The following is an 18,735-nucleotide window of genomic DNA, read 5'->3' on the forward strand; positions in this document are numbered from 1 at the left end:
TTACTGAAGACACCCTCAAACCATCGGTAAGGGAGCCCTAAGGTAAGGGTAAAGAAGGGAGAAGCAGGAAAGCTGTGGGGGAGTGGCCCAGGGAAATGTAGCAACTCTGGCAGTGAAAGGTTGGCTCCCAACAGCTGCTACCATTAAGGTCCCTGGGCCAGAACCCGGAGCAGAGGGCAAGCCCGGGTTCCCCCCAACCCACCACTACAGGAACATCTCCTGGAAGAGGAAGTCAAGCCCCTATCAGGACAGGAAGCTAAACTGTTCTGAAATAAGCCCCCAGGGACAACAGAGACTGTGGGAGTTCTCTCACCAACCTCCTTGCTGGCCTAAGATGAAAAGGGCTCAGACTGAAACCCTGGCCTTAGAGAGAGAAGGTTCTACATGGAGGCTTGCAGTGAGCCACTGAGGCTAGCATAAACCACCTAGAAGCGTGGGACCCACGGGGACAAGGTTGGAACTCTGACACATCCTATTTATCTCCCTCTTTCCATATACACAGTAATAACAATAATGACCTTGACACAGGGCATTTTCTGAGGATTAATGACTGACAAGGGCACCTCAGCTGTCCTTTGGGTTATCAGCTAGTCATTCAACTTCCAAACGATATTAACAGATTGACTCAGACTCACCTATCCCCCTCCTTGGAAAAAAGCAAAGTCCTTTCTGTGTCTAGGCTCTCTAGCTCTCTGAATGTCTCTAGCTCATTCTTTGATTGTACTTGTTCACTGTAAGAAAATATAATTATTATTGAAAGTTGATGGACGGCAGCTCTTCACTGCTGAACTGAGAGCTATTCAGCTATGTTACAGCAGCCTGGCCTGGGGTCTCTCCCTGATAAGAGGCTCTTATGTGGCTAGAGAGAACCGGCCAGGCTGTGTATTTCACATCCTATAGTGGGCAACTGAAGATCCAGCACAGAAGGGAACCTACAATAACAATGAGGAGTCCGGTGGCACCTTAAACACTAACAGATTTATTTGGGCATAAGCTTTCATGGGTTAAAAACCCACTTTTTCAGATGCATGGAGTGAAAATTACAGGCATTATTATACAAGAAGAGAACCGAGTTACCTCACAAGTAGAGAATACATTCACATTTTAAGCATAGTAGGGGCTGCACAAGGCCCATCCAACCACTAAATACCACTTAAGGCTTCTTAGGTTATGTCTACACTGCAGCTGGGAGGTTGATTCCCAGATTCATACTAGCTTTGCTGGAGATTGCAGCACAGGTGGTGGCTTGAGCTAGCTGCCTGAGTTCATGTCTGCCTGCCCTCCTGCTCTGTGCTCCTGCCTGTGCTGCAACATGTACACTACTTTTAGCACATTAGTATGAGCAGAACTAGCATAAGTCTCTATACCCATACTGGGAATGACATCTCCTAGCAGCAGTGCAGACATATGCTTAGGGCTTAATGGCTGACCAGCCCTTCTGTTGGCCCCTCTGCCCAGAGGTAATGTCACCCTCATTTCTTTCTGTGATTCTGTGTGTGCACGCTATATTTTTCACTTCACTGTCTCTTACTGATTCTTCCCCCCCCCTCCACCCCCCGGACAGCTTTGACACCCACAAATGTTTTGTTTATACCTGAATGCTATTAGATTAGTGTAGATTAGAAGAGGACACCAGAATCCGCAGATTAACTTCAGGATCGGAGTGCTTGTTGACATGTCTCCCCACCAGATTTTTGTCAAGAAGGCCTGAAAGTCAAAGAAAAAGAATAGAAAGTAAACCTAGCTTTAACACAAAGTAAGTGAACATGGAGCTAAATCATGTTTTCCTTCTATGGAACCTTGAAGGGTGGGGCAAGAAACACTACCTAAAACTAGATTGTGGGTATGTCTTCATTGCAGAGTTAACCCCAGTTGTGTACACTCTCTTACTCCTCTCTAACCTAGCTCCAGGGAAAGCACCTATGTCCGTGCTGGCACAGCTCTTGTTCATGTATGGCACTAAGACAAGGGTGGGCAAACTTTTTTGGCCTGAGGGCCACATCGGGGTTGTGCAACTGTATGGAGGGGCCAGGTAGGGAAGGCTGTGCCTCCCAAAACAGCCTGGCCCCCACCCCTTATCTGATTCCTCCCACTTCCCACCCCTGACTGCCCCCCTCAGAACCCCTGACCCATCCAACCCCCCTATGACTTGTCCCCTAACAGCCCCCTCCTGGGACCCCCACCTCTAACCATCCAGGGACCCTGCTCCCTATTTAACCCCTCTGTTCCCTGACTGCCCCTGTGAAATCCCCCATCCCGTATCCAACACCCTGACCCACTTACCAAGCCGCTCAGAGCAGCATGTCTGGCAGCCACACTGCCTGGCCAAAGCCAGACATGCTTTTTGGCAGGAGCGCGCAACCCCGCCACCCAGAGCGCTGCCCGCGTGGCGGTGTGACTGCAGGGGAGGAGCTGGGGGCTAGCCTCCCCAGCCGAGAGCTCAAGGGCTGGGCAGGATGGTCCCGTGGGCCAGATGTGGCCCGCGGGCTGTAGTTTGCCCACCTCTGCACTAAGACTTCGGGGGACATATCCCATGGTTCTTTGCACTGCAGTAAACTGAGCTGATCTATGAATTCTTTCCCAGTGAATTGCAGGAGAATTTATCTCCTTTCTGGGTACATGGGAGGGAATTGTGGGAAGCAGTTGAAAGACTTAGCAGCACTTGACTGGAGCTAGCCTGTGTCCATGCTACAGAGTGATTGTGATAGCACAGGGGTAGGCAACCTATGGCACATGTGCCGAAGGCAGCAGGTGAGATGATTTTCAGTGGCACTCACACTGCCCGGGTCCTGGCCACCGGTCCGGGGGGCTCTGCATTTTAATTTCATTTTAAATGAAGCTTTTTAAACATTTTAAAAAACCTTATTTACTTTACATACAACAATAGTTTAGTTATATAGTATAGACTTAGAGAAAGAGACCTTTTTGAAAATGTTACAATGTATTACTGGCACGCGAAACCTTAAATGAGCGTGAATAAATGAAGACTCAGCACAGCACTTCTGAAAGGTTGCCGAGCCCTGTGATAGCAGCTGATGAGTTGTGCTAACTTGAGTTGTAGCCTCCATACCCTGATGGGCAGCAAACTTGAGATAAAAGCACCACCACACCTAAGGGTTTTGCATGTCAACAGGACCTCAAGTTGAGGTCAATGCTCAAGTTATATTTAGGGTTGCCAACCCTCCAGGATTGCCCTGGAGTCTCTATGAATTAAAAATTAATATTTCATTAAAGATTGTCATATGATGAAACCTCCAGGAATATGTCCAACCAAAATTGGCATCCCCTGTTATAATTTGTCATGAAGAAAAACCCCTTTGTTGTGCATAATACAACCATGTGATGGAGTCACCCCACATCTTTGTACAGCTTCATTAGACCTGCTCAGATCCTAGCTTCAGTTGCGAAATGGAGAATAGGAGATGCATTCCCAGTGCTCCTCTGTGAGCAATTGGGTGAGAGAAAGCAGGGAGTGGGTGGAGCCAGAGTTTTGACCTCTTCTCCACTAATGGCCTGGCTGGACTCCAGGAGGTGAGTATGCTGCTCTGTAATGCACTGCCGTAGAATACTCCCTTCTCTTATCTCCTCGGGGGAGCACTGGAGGAATTCTGCCTCAACAAGATGTTTCCTGGGAGGGTGCAGTTTATCCGTGAACTCCTCCTTTGTTCAGGGCTGTGCCTAGAAGTACAATGCTGCCCCTAGAAAGTCACAAGGGAATCTCCTTGCGTTTTGCTCACCTGGACACCATCGTGTGCAAAGAAAGACTTAGCATCTGCTTCTGTGGCCAAGTGGAGACAGGTAGTTTTGCTCCAGTATTGGTTTTTCCTCACCAGTAAAGCAAAAGCTCGTTCCTCACTGTTGTGATAGCATTCACTGAATAGCTCTGCCAAGTGAAGAGAATTCATGTTTAATGACAGACCCACAGCTCTACATCTGTGCATACACACTGGTACAGGAAAGAGAACTTGTATATTTCTCTTGGGAAAAGAGTCAAAATTCAGGGAATTGTGATAAAAATGCATTTGAAAATGTCTCCTTAAATTTAAGTATTTACAAAAAGCTGAAATCCTTCATGCCCCTTAGGTGCCCATTCATTGTCCCTTTCTTGCCTACATGATTTCTTCTCATCTTGAGTCTGTTTAATTTTTTTCTCACTTATTTGACTTTTTATTGATAAATTTCTCGTCCCTCAATTCTTCCACAGATTACATAAAAGCCCCTTTTACAAGCGCACACAAATTCACATTAAAGGCCCAATTGTGAAGCCACTTCATATGCAGAATTTGATGCAGTATCAGGCACAAACCAAAGTGTGGCAGGTTTTCTTACACACTGAAGAACCTGATTCTTCAAGGTGCCAAGTGCCCTCCACTCTTATAGGTAATTCAAGGGAAATAAGGGTGCTCAACATCAGGCCTTAGCCAGCTAACGTTGGCCCTTTTAGGGCAAAATTCTTTAACAGGAGCTGGCCTTTGGTCTTAGTGCTCAGTTGCTATTGTAATGGGAGCACCAGCCGAAGTAAGTCACAGTGTGCTCATTGTGTCTGAGTTGTCTACTGTGTCCATCACTCTGCTGATCTCCCCCCGGCCCTGACTCCAGAGCATTTCCTATCCCTGCCTTCACCACCTCAATCACTTTGGGTTTTTAATGTCAGTGTTTTTTGAAGTTGCCTGATATAGGAGTTTATTTTGCAGCATCCCTTGAATATGCTCATTGACGTACATATCGTTGTCAGGACCAGATTAAGACCTAGGCACTGTTGGTCTTATCCTGGGCCAATGAAGTTAATGGAAAGACTTCCATTGATTTCAATGGCCCTACAGTCCTTTACCTAGGACTCCAGCGTTCATGTGATTACACCAAAGTCTTCGTTCTGATTTTAGAAACAAAAAAAAAATGACTAGATCTCATGGTTGCAAAGACCGCCTTGAAAAGATGACCCTTGTATAAACGGATACAGAGATATCTGCATGACCATGCTCACGCTAGCACTCATCCACTTAACACACTAAAAAAAGTAGTGTAACTATGGTAGCACAGACAGTGGCCTCAAAACCAGCCGCCCCTAGTACATACCAAAGGGGTTGGGACAGCTTTGCACTCAGCATGGTTTAGCCCATGTCACTGCCACTGCCCATGCTACTGGGGTTATGCTACTATTTTTGTTGTGCTAGCTCAAGCAGCACTAGTGCCAGTACGTCTACGCAAGCTGAGAATCATACCCCCAGCTCCAAGTGTAGATGCAGCCACAGCCTCGTTGTTCTAGGGGCCCTGCTAACACCACGTAAGAGAGAATTCTGTGGAGAAGAAGAGTGCAGCAGACCTGGCTCATCTCCCGATAAGACAAACCAAGCTGCTGGAGGAAGTTCCAGGGGATACATGTGATGCCACCCTTAACTTTCCCCTGCTGCCATCACAGATGCTGCTGAAGGAAGGGAGACTCGTATGGCACTGCCTCTCTGGCAGGCGGGCCCCCTCCTATAAATGCTGCAACTAGGAGGTCAAAGCCATGGAGAGTATTGTGTGTCAGGGTGTGCCTAGGGCGCTGGATTGCTTTAATCAGGTCCTGGCTTTTGCTGGGATCCGTCGTGTATCCTTGATGGTGATTATTTTCATTCTAGTTGTCATTTGGAATGGAATGTTAAATTAAAATCTAGCAAGCTGGTTGGTTTCAGGTGTTCAAAATCTGTGCCTTGGCATCTACACAGCTGCCAGAAGAATGGGGAATAAATCTACAGGGCTCTTGAACTGGTAGGAATAATTAACTGACCCAAGTTATCATTTAGACTTCCAAACCTATTCTTCAAGCTTTTTTGAGGTTTGAAATTGTTTTGGCTACCTCTTTATTTCATCTGTCACTTCCACACACTTCTGTACTTCCTGCTTTAGTGTAAGATCAGGAGCTTCAAGTTATCAAATTGCAGTGAGAGAGGATGTTCTTGTGGTATTTCCAGCTTGGGCAATGCCAGCAAGCACTGGAAATCCCGAGAGGCTAATTTTGTGATAGGAGCATGATTGAGAGAGACAGAGACACAATGATATAGCCAGGGATAGAAGGGAGTGGCAGCTTCCCCACCCTGGAGATTAGGAGGGGATAGTGGGTGTACCCACTCCAAACGCCCAGCAGGGAGCCTGCATTTTTGTGTGTGCATTTCAGATAGGACTTTGAACCAGAAATGGTCCCACTTAAATTGGGGCTGGCCAGTTTCCTCTAAAGCCTTAAACACAGGGTAGACCAAAAATATTGGTTTATTTTAAAATCTTATAATTTATACTATACTCTTGTGATTTTTGGTGGGGAGGGAGGTGGGTCTGACTTGTGATATCTGAATGTTTGGGACTGGCAAAGCTTCAGAAGGTTGGGTCACTCATAGGAGCATGTCTGTTATTACTTTATGATGTTTTTTGCTAGTTGGTCTTCCAGCGCCAGTCACATCTTAAATATTTGATAATGATCTTAAGGACTGCAGTTGCTTACCCAGAGCGAGCTGATCATACTTGGCTTCTTTCATCCTACGGGCTACTTCAGCCTCTGTCTCCAGTCGGGACATGTCCTTGAGAATCTTACAAGCTGCCAGAGCTGCAGCTACACCTTCTTGTCCCTGGAAAATGGAAAAGAGGTGGGGGCAGCCTATGATAAATATTAATGATTCTGAAAGATGGGAATGTCACCATGAGAGCTGGCTGAAAAATGGGGAGGGGGTTCTGTGAAAAACGTTGAGTTGTGTGTTGGGTAGGGGACAGAAATATAAACAACAAAAAACTTGGGCTGAAATACTTGATTTGGAAATGCTGTTGCAGTGCCTCATGGGAGTTGTAGTACAAGTACCTCTTTCAGACTAGTGATTTTGGGGGTCATCTCCATGGTTGGGAACCCAGCTGGAGACCTTTTAAAGGGGCCTGACTTTCAGGCAGCAGGCAAGGTTCAAGAGAAGAAGAGTGACTGGTGGAAACAGAGAAACACATTTCCCCACAGATGCAGACATGGGTAGCAAGTTTGTAGAAATTTTGGTGATGCCCAGAACCCGCCCCCCCAACTACATCCCCCACCTGCCTAAGACTCTGGGAGGGAGTTTAGGTGGGGGGAAGGAGGTCTGGGGTGCAGGTCCTGGGCTGGGGATTAGTGTGCAGGAGGAGTGCAAGGTGCAGGATTTGGGATGGAGTTTGGGTGCTGGGTGCAGGCTCCAGGCTGGGGCAGGCGGTGGGTGTGCAGGACGGGGTGAGGGGTGCAGGCTCTGGAATGAAGTGTGAGGGGGTGCAGAGGGAGGGAGTTTGGGGGCAGGAAGGGGTATGTGGGAAGGGGGCGGGGGTGCAGGCTCTGGGAGGGAGTTGGGCAATAGCGGGTGCAGGGGTGAGGGCTGTGGGGCTGGGGATGAAGCATTCATGATGCAGGAGGGGTCTCAGGGCTGGGGCAGAGGATTAGGGTGCGGGGGGATGAGGGCTCTGGCTGGGACTGAGGATGAGGGGTTCATGATGCAGGAAGGGGCTCAGGGCTGAGGCAGAGGATTAGGGTGCAGGGGGAAGAGGGATGGGGATGAAGGGTTTAGGGCTTTGGAGAGGCTCAGGGAAAGGGCAGGGTAAGGGCAGCCTCCCCTGCCATTAGCAGTGAGGAGGGGCACTAGGGCCCTGGGGCAGCAGACAGCAGTTGATGCGGGGAGCAGATGTAGTGTAGGAATGTGCTACACTGGCAGCACAAGCAGGCATGGGAGAGGCGCATGCTGTTTTCTTTCAGGCAGGGATGCGGGGGGCAGGGAGGGAGACGCATGGGGGGAGGGGTGGCAGGCAGGGGCAGGGGCCCACTCCAGGCAGAGCCTGGGGAGAGACCCAGCTCCAAATATTGGTGGAGCAGGGCCCCTGGCCCTGAATATTCCTGGAGCCCAGGCACCGCAAAAGAATATAACTCGCCACCTATGGATGCAGAGCATGAGTAATGGATATGCTGCTGTGTCTCTTCCTTCCCCATGCTGTGAAAACCAAACACACGATTAACCCATTGGAAAAGGAACATAACCTGAGGTCAGAGGCAAAGGGTCACTGACTGCCCGGAAGACAGTGATTAAAATCTAGGGCCGGATGCTCATATGGTGTTAATCAGCAGAGCTTAATGGAAGCCAATGAAGCTGCATTGTTTTATACCAGCTGTGGCTCACACCATGTTTATATAACTTTTGACCACTACTAGCCTGAGCTACATTCAAACTAAAGCAATTCAGCAGTGAAAGACTCCATAAAAGTCTTATCTCATGTCTTGAAGGACAAATATCTTAACTTCCTAACCGCAAGACTGAATATACTAATACTTCAGATCTAAAACAAATTGCCAATAAGTGGCCTAAAGTAGTGTTATCTTCAAGCTTACCATAGCCCAGAAATAGTTTGCCATCTTGTGCCGGTTTTGAAGTACTGCCCATAAAAATAAATCCCTCCAAGGATTCTCACTCTTCTGGTTCATATCCAGGAGTCCAGGTAATCGTTTTGCATTTGTTTTATCCTGCAATATATTTTAAGAAAAACTTAAAATCTGATTTTATAATTTCATTTTATATTTTTAATATATTGTCAGATGTGTCAGTGCCAACTACATGATCCAAGCAGCAAATCAGCAGTGCGAGCCATTTTCAAATCCTTTTGATTTTCCTTGGGATGAAGAGGTAACTAATTCACTCTATATACTGATTCAAAGGGGCCTTGTATCCATGATACAACTAAATATGTGTGAGAACATTTGGGGTGAAATCCTGGCCACACTGAAGTCAATGGCAAAACTCTCATTGATTTCACTGGAGCCAGGATATCATCCTGTATGTGTAAAATCATCCCAAAAAACCGAGTGAGTAGCTCATCTAAATTGGACTTGAATTATACCAGGTTCTGCATAACTGGGGCAAAGAACTCGGTTTCAGAGTAAACCAACAAAAGGCATTTTATTTAAACATAAAACCAGTCTCAACGTGGCCCTGTACACAACAAGAAAGAGCACTGAAGTGCCTCTTCTCTTTAGTCCAAGCACCAGCTGCTCAGCCTCACTGCTTCTTACCTCACATGAAGAATAGCTTAAAATAAAATGTAGTTTATTTTTCAAATATTTTGAGGATTTAATCTACATAAATCATGCTGAAATTGGGGTGGGAAAGGTCTGTTAGCTATTTTCGTCCCCCATCAATAAAAGAACTAAGCAGTTGTTGGCATAACTACTTGAAATTCTGCTAGAATTTGTAGTTTAGAGATCTGAGTCCTACAGAATTGCTGATTAACCCTGAATCATGGCTCATATTTTTTGAGTCCCTGCATTCCCTTCTATGAATCCACCCCCACACTTCAAACTTAATTCAAGACACAATACCTTGGAAGGGGTGGGTGGGAGGGGTGGGGGCATAAAGAGGAATCACAAAATGTTTTCCAGAAAAATCCCTCTTTTTAATTCAAAAATTAAAAATTGGAAAATTCAAAACATTTAAACAAATTTTATAGCTAGTTGAAGAAAAGGAGAAAATTTGACAATTTTCTCCAATTCTCTGCCCCGCCCCCATTTTCCAAATGTTGGATAGCTGTAAATAAAATCCGAAAACAGAGAGAACGGCGGTTAATATGTGAATCTTAACTGTAACTCACAGCTTTCCTCTTGCTTCCTTGCTTGACCTCTTGATAGAAACCTTTACATGCATCATGAAGAAAATCCTTGAGCACTCTAGAAACTTCCTGGAGGGTAAAGAGTGGGCAGACATCCATCATTTCCTTATGTTGTTGGCCAGTGATCCCTGCTAGAGTCAGCTTGCTTTCCTCATGTTTCTTCAGGAGGAGTGCATAGAGGAGGCATTTCCGAGAGATGGAGCAGTAGAGCCTCTGAAGCCGGCTGTACGTCAGGAAGTCATACATGTTGGCCCCATTGTCAATAAATAACTTCACAAATTCTGGCTTATCATTCACCAGAGCATCCATCATCACTTCCTCTAGGTCACAGGACTAGATTTCCATGAAACACAAAAGGGAATAATTTATATTTTACAACTATTGCCATGGGGGATTTGGGTTGGGAAATTAGACTTTCACCCACTGTTTAAATCCAGACTAGATCCGCAGTCGTTAAAATTTGCTACCACCTGACTGATTCTGGGTGGGACGGGAGAGCTGATATGAAATGAAAGAAAGGCCTCACATCAGGTCTTTGAGCATGTGTGTGTGCACAATGAAAAAACTCCATTCCAATTAGTATTTATGGTTACCCTGTTACTATGGTATGTATATTTGTAATGTGGCAGAGCCTGTCAGGGGCCAGGACCCCATTGTGCTAGTTGCTATACAGAACAAAAGGATGCCTGAAGGGCTGTTGGCAGTTTCGGTGGGGTAACTAAGGACATAAGGGCTCAGGCAGCTGAACTATCCTTGGTTCTTTAGATATAATCCTGTGTGGTCAAGAAAGACAGAGGCAGTGTGAGGACAATGCGCACAGCCACTTCCCATGCTTTCATGGCGAATAAAAGAGGGCTTTAGTTTCTAGTACTACTGATCTGGTATGTTTCACTAGCTACATGAAAATCTTGCCCATTGACAATAGGATTTAGGCAACTACAATCTAAGCAAGTTGAGTCTGGTACCTTCCATTCCACATCGCCATTGAATATTTCACTTTTAGCTATGTCCACTCTATTCCAGGCCACTGCCAGCTTCAGTTCATCCAGGTATTCCTGGGCTTCCTGACTATGACTTTTACAGGCTGCCAAAAACAGGAAACACAAATACATTCAGCATTTGACTCTATGTTAAATTGGGTGTTACATAAAGTTTAATCAAAGTGTGACTGTAATGAGACCTCTTGTTCAGTTATGTCAGATTTGTGGGTTACATACTTGGAAATCCCTCACACTTTTATTTCCCCCCCTCCTTACCTGAGGGACTGTGATCTCAAAGTTTACATCCACCTCACGTTTTGAATGTTGTTTTCTAGCCAAAATCTCTCTCATACGTTACTGGGCCTTTAAACTGAATTGTGTTCTTCAGAAAAGGCTATGTTTGGGAGTTTTTTAATGTATTAACTCACAGAATATGGAATCCCTCCTTCCCCCTGTTGAATCTAGGATGATCCAACACAAACTGCCGTGGATGGCAATGCTACTATAGAACTCTTTCAGAAGACAGAGTGCAGGTTTCTTGTCATAAAACTGGAAGTTTCACTATGAAAGCTGAGTTTGATATAAATGGCTTCTTAAAATGTCTTTAATCAGAATATACTATCGCCAACATGTTTCAATTCCTCTATAGCCTATTATTTCTAAGAGGTGCGAACAGCAACCATGGATCAGTTAATATACTATACAATATGATAGCCAGCATTACTTAAAAAAATTCCATCACTTCTAGTATGATCTGATGCAACAGGGACAATTGGGTATAAGTTTTATCATCTACAAGCAAGCAGAAGACTGTACATCAAACAGGAACACCGATCAAACAGCCCACTTTGCTTGCTCCTGTCTTCAAGAATAAGATACACTTGCTATTAGTTCTCTGTTTCCCTGGCCATTGTGGCCATTTTACTATTGGTCTGAGTTAGTGGAAATGAGATTTTGTAAATATGGAACCCAAGCCCTGCATGTGAAAATTGATCAGGCTTTACTTTGACAAAAGCTGCCACTGGATTATCACATTAATTTTGTGTAACTGTTTCTTTATTGGAAGAGCTTTTTTTGGTTCTGAATGGAGACAATAGCTCATTCATTTTATAAGTGAATTTCCGGTTTGCGTTTTTTCCTCCATTTGAACACTGGTGTGAAAACCACTTCCCAGCTTTTGGATGGTCATGCAATTGTCATCGTGCAGAGCATCCTGATTGCACAGAGTTTGTAGGAAGGTTTTGCTCAGACTAAAGTTTATAGTTAGTTTAGGATGAGATTGTGTCTTTCTTTAAGTGCAATTGCAAAGGGGTACGAGTATGTAAAATGCTCCACTGCCTTGTGTAGACTTAGACTATCCACATCATGGCTTGCCTGATGGGAAGGAAAGCTGCCTCCACTGAGCTGTCACTTCCCCTCCAGGTAGGCTGAGTGGGTAGAGCCTCCTTGACTCAATTGCCTGCCATGTACCAGCCAGTGTTTCTAAGCAGGTAAGGAGGGAGAGCTGGTAAGCTGCCCCATGGAAGTGGGTGTACTTTTCCACTGGAGACCCAGTTGTGAGCCCGAGGCACAGGTTGGTCTCTGGCCTGTTCCTGGGGCAGTAATGCTATGAACTGCCCCTTATCTAAGATTGTGATAACCTCACCATCTTTCCCTTAACTTACATGATTTAACCTCTCTCAAACTGTGACTCCTTGTCCATTTAAATTAAATGAAAAACCCTTCCATTTAAAATATGTAGCTATAAAATAACCCCCATCATTTGATACAAATTCATCTGAATAGATTGTTTTATGAGAGACAGAGTTGGCTTGTCTATTTGTTCCATTGGGATATTTTTAAAAAAACTGAAAAATATAAGGGTGTTTGGTGGGAGGGTGGTTTTGTGTGGCTTTTTTTTGTTTTGTTTTGCTTTGTTTTTTTTGGTAATAAAAAACGTTTTGGTGAGTGGGAAACTTTCTTTATTTTGTTGTTGTTGTTAGCACTGAAGGTCTGACCTGAAGCCAATGAGAGCCATTGGATATGTTTCAGTGGGTTTTGGATCAGATACTTAGGGATTTTATTGTTTCACTTTGGAAGCTAGACATTTTCATAATTCACTTTCTGGCCAAATTTTGTAATTTCAAATTTAAAATGTATTCTAAAAATGCTCCCTCTAGCTCTAGTCTTAACATTGTCGTCTTGCTGACCTCTTAGCATGTACAAAGTGCACTTGGTGGAGCAATAACACAGGCACACTTAGCTCTCAGGGATGAACACTGTAAATTATCATGCAGATAATCAGATTAGAAAACAAAATGTGGGCAGATCTCAAATATAGACTTTAACAGATCTAGCAACTATAAAGACCAGCCAAAAGAGATTCTTACCTTTGACCAAAGCTTTCAAAATGACTGTGTCTAATTCATCTGAACTTTCTTGCTCAAAACTGTGCACTGTTAAAAGATGCTGCTGGGAAACAATATTCTGAATCTATGGGGTTGAAACAAATTGTTTTATTCTTCATCCTATTATTACTGTTAGGCCTAGAGGCCCCAGCTGAGATGACATACATACACTTCTTGCCCCAAAGAGCTCACATGTTAAATAGAAAAGGCAGATCATGTGGAAGGAAGGGAGAAATTTTATCCTCATTTTACAGATGGCGGGGGGGAACGGAGGCACAGAGAGAAGGCCCAAAAGGTCCTTCTTCTCTCCCATTCTTGATTGATGATAGCCGTTCCATAGCTAGTACATATAGTGCAGTGGGTTCTAACCATTCCACCCTTCCACCTGCCATCTTTCCTCTCATTAGCTCTTTCCTTTCTTTAAGGCCACACTCTCTAAAATTGCTTTGTGGAAAAGCCATCACATATTGATATGCAGACAGAGGGTCAACAAAATGCTTTCTTTCCTCCTCCTTAAGCTTCTTTGCCTCTTGAGTTTCTCACAGTGCTGCTACCAAGACTTTAAGACATCATGCTACTGCATGCATCCCATGGTGGTGGTGCCCTACCAAGCTTCTGCCTGACAGGACAGACATGTGGAAATTTAAAACTATGGATTACAGTAGAGGAAGTAATCTGAAGGTCAGATTTAGTTGATTTATATACCTATTAGTATGCACTTCAGTGTTCTTTCCCAAATAAACTATCTCCCACATCTTGATTGCAAAGCTCACTGTCCCTTTGATCTATGAATTTATACTCCTTAAGGGTCTTAGTCTTTTATTTAAGAGTAACTTTTGTTGTTGCTGTTGGAAAAGAATGGGTGCGGCAGGAGTAAAAAGGAGTGGTGAGAAGCAACAGTCTGTTTACACACATCCAGAATCAGGCTTCCACTCAGCAGCTGCAGGTCATGAATTGGGTCTTATCTTCCACAGCTGCAGAACATCCGCAGCTGCCGAGCTTGAATCATGTATCACGTCCTCCAGAAGGACAGTAGGGTTCCCATGCACTGGCTGTTACTTGCAGAAACTGTTTAGTGGAGGACAGAGCCCTAAGTGTTCAATTGAATTACTACGACAAAATAAGTATGCTGTCCATTGAATACCTGATTGTGGTCTCAGATACCTTTTTGTGTGCCATTAATCTCAGAGCATTTGTATCTCTAGCATATTTTTTGAGCAGCCACCCAGCAATTCTGAATATGGGCAGTCGGTACCAGATGAGCCACATAACGTAGAAATGATACCAGAGTTTGTGAGTGTGATGCATTTAATACATTAAACCAGTTCACTTACTGTTGCTGTCCAATGGAGAATGTCCTTCCATAAAAAGTTTTCTGTAGGGAATTTCTCTTTAAGTTGCTTTTCAACAGCTTGTGGCACAATAAGCTGTGGCTCATTCACTACTGCAGCTAAGATGTCAGCTGTACCCCCAGATCCTGCTAAGATAAGCCAGGGAGCAGAGTTTTCCAAGCCCCTGCAAATTCTCTGTGGTTTTAAAAATACATTTTAGAATGCAGTTATGGAAAGACAAAATACAATGCCTTCATATATAAATATATCTTGCAACTAGGGATGTGATTGAATACCTGAACCAGATTCACTCCATTCAGCCTCAGTAAGAATATTTGTGATCACTACAATACTGACTTCTGTGAAGGGATGGCTTGCAGACAGCCACTTAACTTAACTCTGTTCCACCATTATCTTCCCAGCTACCTAAGTGTCCTGATTTGGGTAGCCAAGGTTTAAAAACAGTCACTCTCTTGTAGCTTAGTGTAAAAATCCCCATTTTTGAATCTTGGAGCCAGAATTAGCAAGAAAAAGAAGCATTGGATGGGAACTCCTCAGTGAGGCACAGTAATCCTGCAGAGGTTGACTGCAAGTTCTGTAAAGCAGAAATTTCTTGAGGGAACACTACATCTGGCTACTCAGCATCAGCTGTGAAACCTGGCAACTGGAAGTTTATAAGAAAGCTGCTTGAAAACATCCACAAAGAGTGGCCTTTATGCCAAGTTTCATGATATCTGTAGATGGGAAGAGCCATGTAATCACAATGAGGTGCAGGAGAGGCCATGGAAGTTGTATCCTTCAGAGGTTAATAACCATATTATCCTAGTTGAAATAATAATTCATTACTAGCTAATTTATATTGTGGGATATGTGACAATCTCATTAGATGTTCAGACCTCAGTGCCAGCTCTTCTCCTGCACTTTAAAAAAAATACTAGAATCCCTGACATATGTGATAGTCATAGCGATACTAAAAATAATAATTGGCTATTCATTCCCAGCACATAGGTGATCCCAGAGCAACACCATCCAGTCTTTTCTTGGTCTTCTAGTCTTGTTCTCTAAAGATTTCAAAAGAAAATTAATTGGCTTGCACTGCAAGGCTTTCAATAGCAACCATGCAGGAATTGCTGCCATATTTAACTTATAAAAGAGAAGGTTAAGAGGTGACTTGATCATTCTACATTGAGTGAAGATCTTGGATACTTGAGGGTACTTTAATCTAGCAGATAAATGCTTAACAAAATCCAGGGGCTGGTAGTTGAAATGAGAAAAGTTCAAAATGGAAACATGGCGAAGACACTCTTTTCTCTCCCCCACCCACACTTTTTTTTTTTTTTTTAAACAGTGAGGATCATTCACCACTGCAACATATTTACAGGTGTCTGGTAGATCCTCCATCACTTGGCATCTTTAAATCGAGGTTGGCTGTCTTATTAAAGTTAGATTCTTTAGTTCAAACACAAGCTGTTGGGCTCAGTGTAGGAATCACCGGGTGAAATTCTGTGCTGATTTCCTGCATAACAGGCCAACAATAAAATGGAAATTGAAGAAAAAGAGGGTCATCCAGCTAGAGAGCTGATTTCCAAACATAATGTGTGAAGCTGCTGGGGAAAAGATCAAAGCTGAATCTTCAGGTCAATTTACAAATGCTGCTAAAACAGAGTTGGCAGTGTACCTCACTGAGCCCACTGTTCCATAAAGAGAAGATCTGATGGAAATATGATGCTATCAGGCCAGCACGTACTGCAAATCTGCTGTTTGTGTTTCCCTGAGTTCTGAGGCAGTACTGAATATGCAACGTCTGATCATTGCCAGGAAAAGTTGCCTGGCTACAGGGATGCTGGAACAATTTGTATAGTGGGGATGTTGAGAGCTATTGAACCAAACTGTAAACCCTGTATATGATGGAAACCACTTCAAGCCCAGGGGTGCAGCAGTACCCCCAGCACCTATGCTTGGCTAATCTGTTTGTACTTGCTTTGTAAGTAATGGCTAGTATTTCTAATTCACAAGATTTTTTTCAGATTTCCACTGCTCACTTTCTGTGGTGTTAGCTAGATGTGTAGTCAGTCATATAGGAAACTTAAATGATCTGCTGATACTTTTAATACTAAGCAATATTTCTGTTGAATTTGCTCAAACTGCACTATTTCTTGCAGTAAGGGATGTATTGATGAAGCTAACGAATATAAGTTACATTTAATTTTTTTGTACTAAAAAATTCACAGTTATACAAATTGTGTAATATCTTACTACTTGGATTTATAGTTGGCACCCAGCAAAACATTCTGCTAAGTATTTATTTAATATTTGGCAATTACAAAACATGGATTTGTTACCTCCTGGGGTATTTTTAGAATGAATTTTTAAATATCACAAGTTGCTTCTTACCTCGAGTGTTTTTGGTCCTCCATTTACCAGTAAACAAAGCACAGGGATTTCAATGCTACCTGTTCCTGTGAAATGAGAAAATGTTTAAATTCATAACATTCATAAAGATGATGTTATGTTGCTGCCATCTTCTGGAAAGCATTGTGCCATCATATGATCCACGGGCTGAAACAAGAGCAATGGACCCTGAGAACACAGGCAATAGGATGGTTGACAGGAAAGGCTGTGAAAAACACTATGGTCCAGTGGTTAGAGCGTTGGCCTGGGGGTTGGGATCAGGATTCAATTCCTTGCTCTGCCACAGACTTTCTGTGTGACTTAGGAAATCTGTTCATATCTTTGTGTACCTGTCTGTAAAACAGGAATAATAGCCCTGCCCACCTCACAGGCATGATGTGAGGATAAATACATTAATGGCTGTGCAGTGCTTAGATACTATTGTGATGAGTGCCACCTAAGTACCTCAGATGGATGGCAAGGCCTTGGGAGAGCCAGTATTTGGAATGCTGGGTTAAATACAATTAGAACACACACAGCAAATAGATTCTAACTATTTTTCACTTGTCCTGACTTAAAAAGCTGTCAGTGTCCTAGATGCTAGAAAAACAAGATGGTGGTGGCTGTTCGTCTATTTCCAATAGGATCACGAATGCTTCATATGGAATTAAGGTGATCCTCTCTAACTTTCTGATCCATACCCTCTGAGCTGAAGGGAGCTCTATGTAGGCAGGCTCCTCACTACATCTATACACATGCTTAACATTATAGATACATAGAGTTGTTTTTTGGTTTTGCTTTTTAAAAATATGTGCTTCCAACTTTCATATAAAACTGTTTATAGTGGGAAAAATTTTGAGAAGTGGTATTGTTGGTAAAAACATTTAATTTTTGACAAAAGTTTTTTTTCATTGAAAAATTTGAAATTTTGACTATCTCTCCGGATGTGGAACCATCACATGGGATAACTCGCAAGTTAATCACGTCAATACATGTGTTTGCAGGATCTGGGACTAAACTATGCAGGAAAATGTGAAGACAGAATTCAGGAAAAGGGAGAATAAATGGGAAAGTGATATGAATGAGAGGCCTATGTGATTCTGTTAAGGACAGATGACTCAGATCTGAGCCAGAATTAACCATACATTTCTTTCTTAATGTTCTGTTAGGTTGCTTCACATCAGCCTACAGTGAGATGCAACTTTGCCTAATGTGATGACCAGTAATAGTAAAACTCTATATGATGCAACAACTTTGACAATTTAAAAGAAATGTTTGCAGCTATGCATTTTTAACCATTTTCATGGGAGCATTCAAAAAAAGTCATCCTTCAAAGTTCCCCAACAGCTGCTGCATTTATTTCTAAAGATCGCACAACTGCAGTTTATACTGTATAATCTACCAAATGCATTTCAAATGGTCCTGTAAGTATGTCTAAAAATAGTGGATCCCACCCAAAAACCCAACCCCTGTAGAGTCAAGTGATGAATGCACCAAATAGCATGGAGAAGAGGAAAATTTGGGTCAAGTGATTTTTTAAAACATGTTTTATTTATTTATCTTCTTTATTATTAGGTTGCCTGAAGTAATGTATAAATCACCAGTTCCCACTCCATGAGATATCCCAAAATAACCAGTGCAGGTGGTGACAGAACTAACGCAGAACTCAGCTGGAGCATGAAGACAATAGTGGGGTCAGTTGTGACTTTGTCTTGTACTGCGTGACATGTTTTTGTTGCTTTTTGCCGACTATAATTTCCTTTTAAAGGCAAATATCAAAGAGTCCTATGGCACCTTATAGACTAACAGAAGTACTGGAGCATGAGCTTTTGTGGATGAATACCCACTTGAAGTATTCACCCACGAAAGCTTATGCTCCAATACTTCTGTTAGTCTGTAAGGTGCCACGGGACTCTGTCACTTTTTACAGATCCAGACTAACATGGCTACCCCTCTGATACTAGTCTGCAAAGTGACTCTTGCTTAGTTTACCAGTAAAAAGAGATTATTTCTAAA

The 18,735-nt window shown here is 43.3% G+C and overlaps 1 protein-coding gene across 1 annotated transcript in view; it reads right to left on the bottom strand.

Moving 5' to 3' along the window:
* The window catches only part of TRPM5 (transient receptor potential cation channel subfamily M member 5), a 63,636-nt gene that overhangs the window by 26,603 nt on the left and 18,298 nt on the right, over positions 1 to 18,735 (bottom strand). The window contains exons 6-15 of the mRNA XM_050955978.1: positions 16,723 to 16,787; positions 14,332 to 14,523; positions 12,980 to 13,082; positions 10,596 to 10,714; positions 9,613 to 9,963; positions 8,360 to 8,491; positions 6,479 to 6,602; positions 3,738 to 3,883; positions 1,595 to 1,707; positions 636 to 731 (exon numbers count right to left, since the gene is read on the bottom strand). Coding sequence (XP_050811935.1) covers positions 636 to 731; positions 1,595 to 1,707; positions 3,738 to 3,883; positions 6,479 to 6,602; positions 8,360 to 8,491; positions 9,613 to 9,963; positions 10,596 to 10,714; positions 12,980 to 13,082; positions 14,332 to 14,523; positions 16,723 to 16,787 — 1,441 coding nt within the window. The remainder of the gene's footprint in view (positions 1 to 635; positions 732 to 1,594; positions 1,708 to 3,737; positions 3,884 to 6,478; positions 6,603 to 8,359; positions 8,492 to 9,612; positions 9,964 to 10,595; positions 10,715 to 12,979; positions 13,083 to 14,331; positions 14,524 to 16,722; positions 16,788 to 18,735) is intronic.

The sequence above is a fragment of the Gopherus flavomarginatus genome, chromosome 5 (genome assembly GCF_025201925.1).
Source record: "Gopherus flavomarginatus isolate rGopFla2 chromosome 5, rGopFla2.mat.asm, whole genome shotgun sequence".
In the NCBI taxonomy this organism is placed as follows: domain Eukaryota; kingdom Metazoa; phylum Chordata; order Testudines; family Testudinidae; genus Gopherus; species Gopherus flavomarginatus.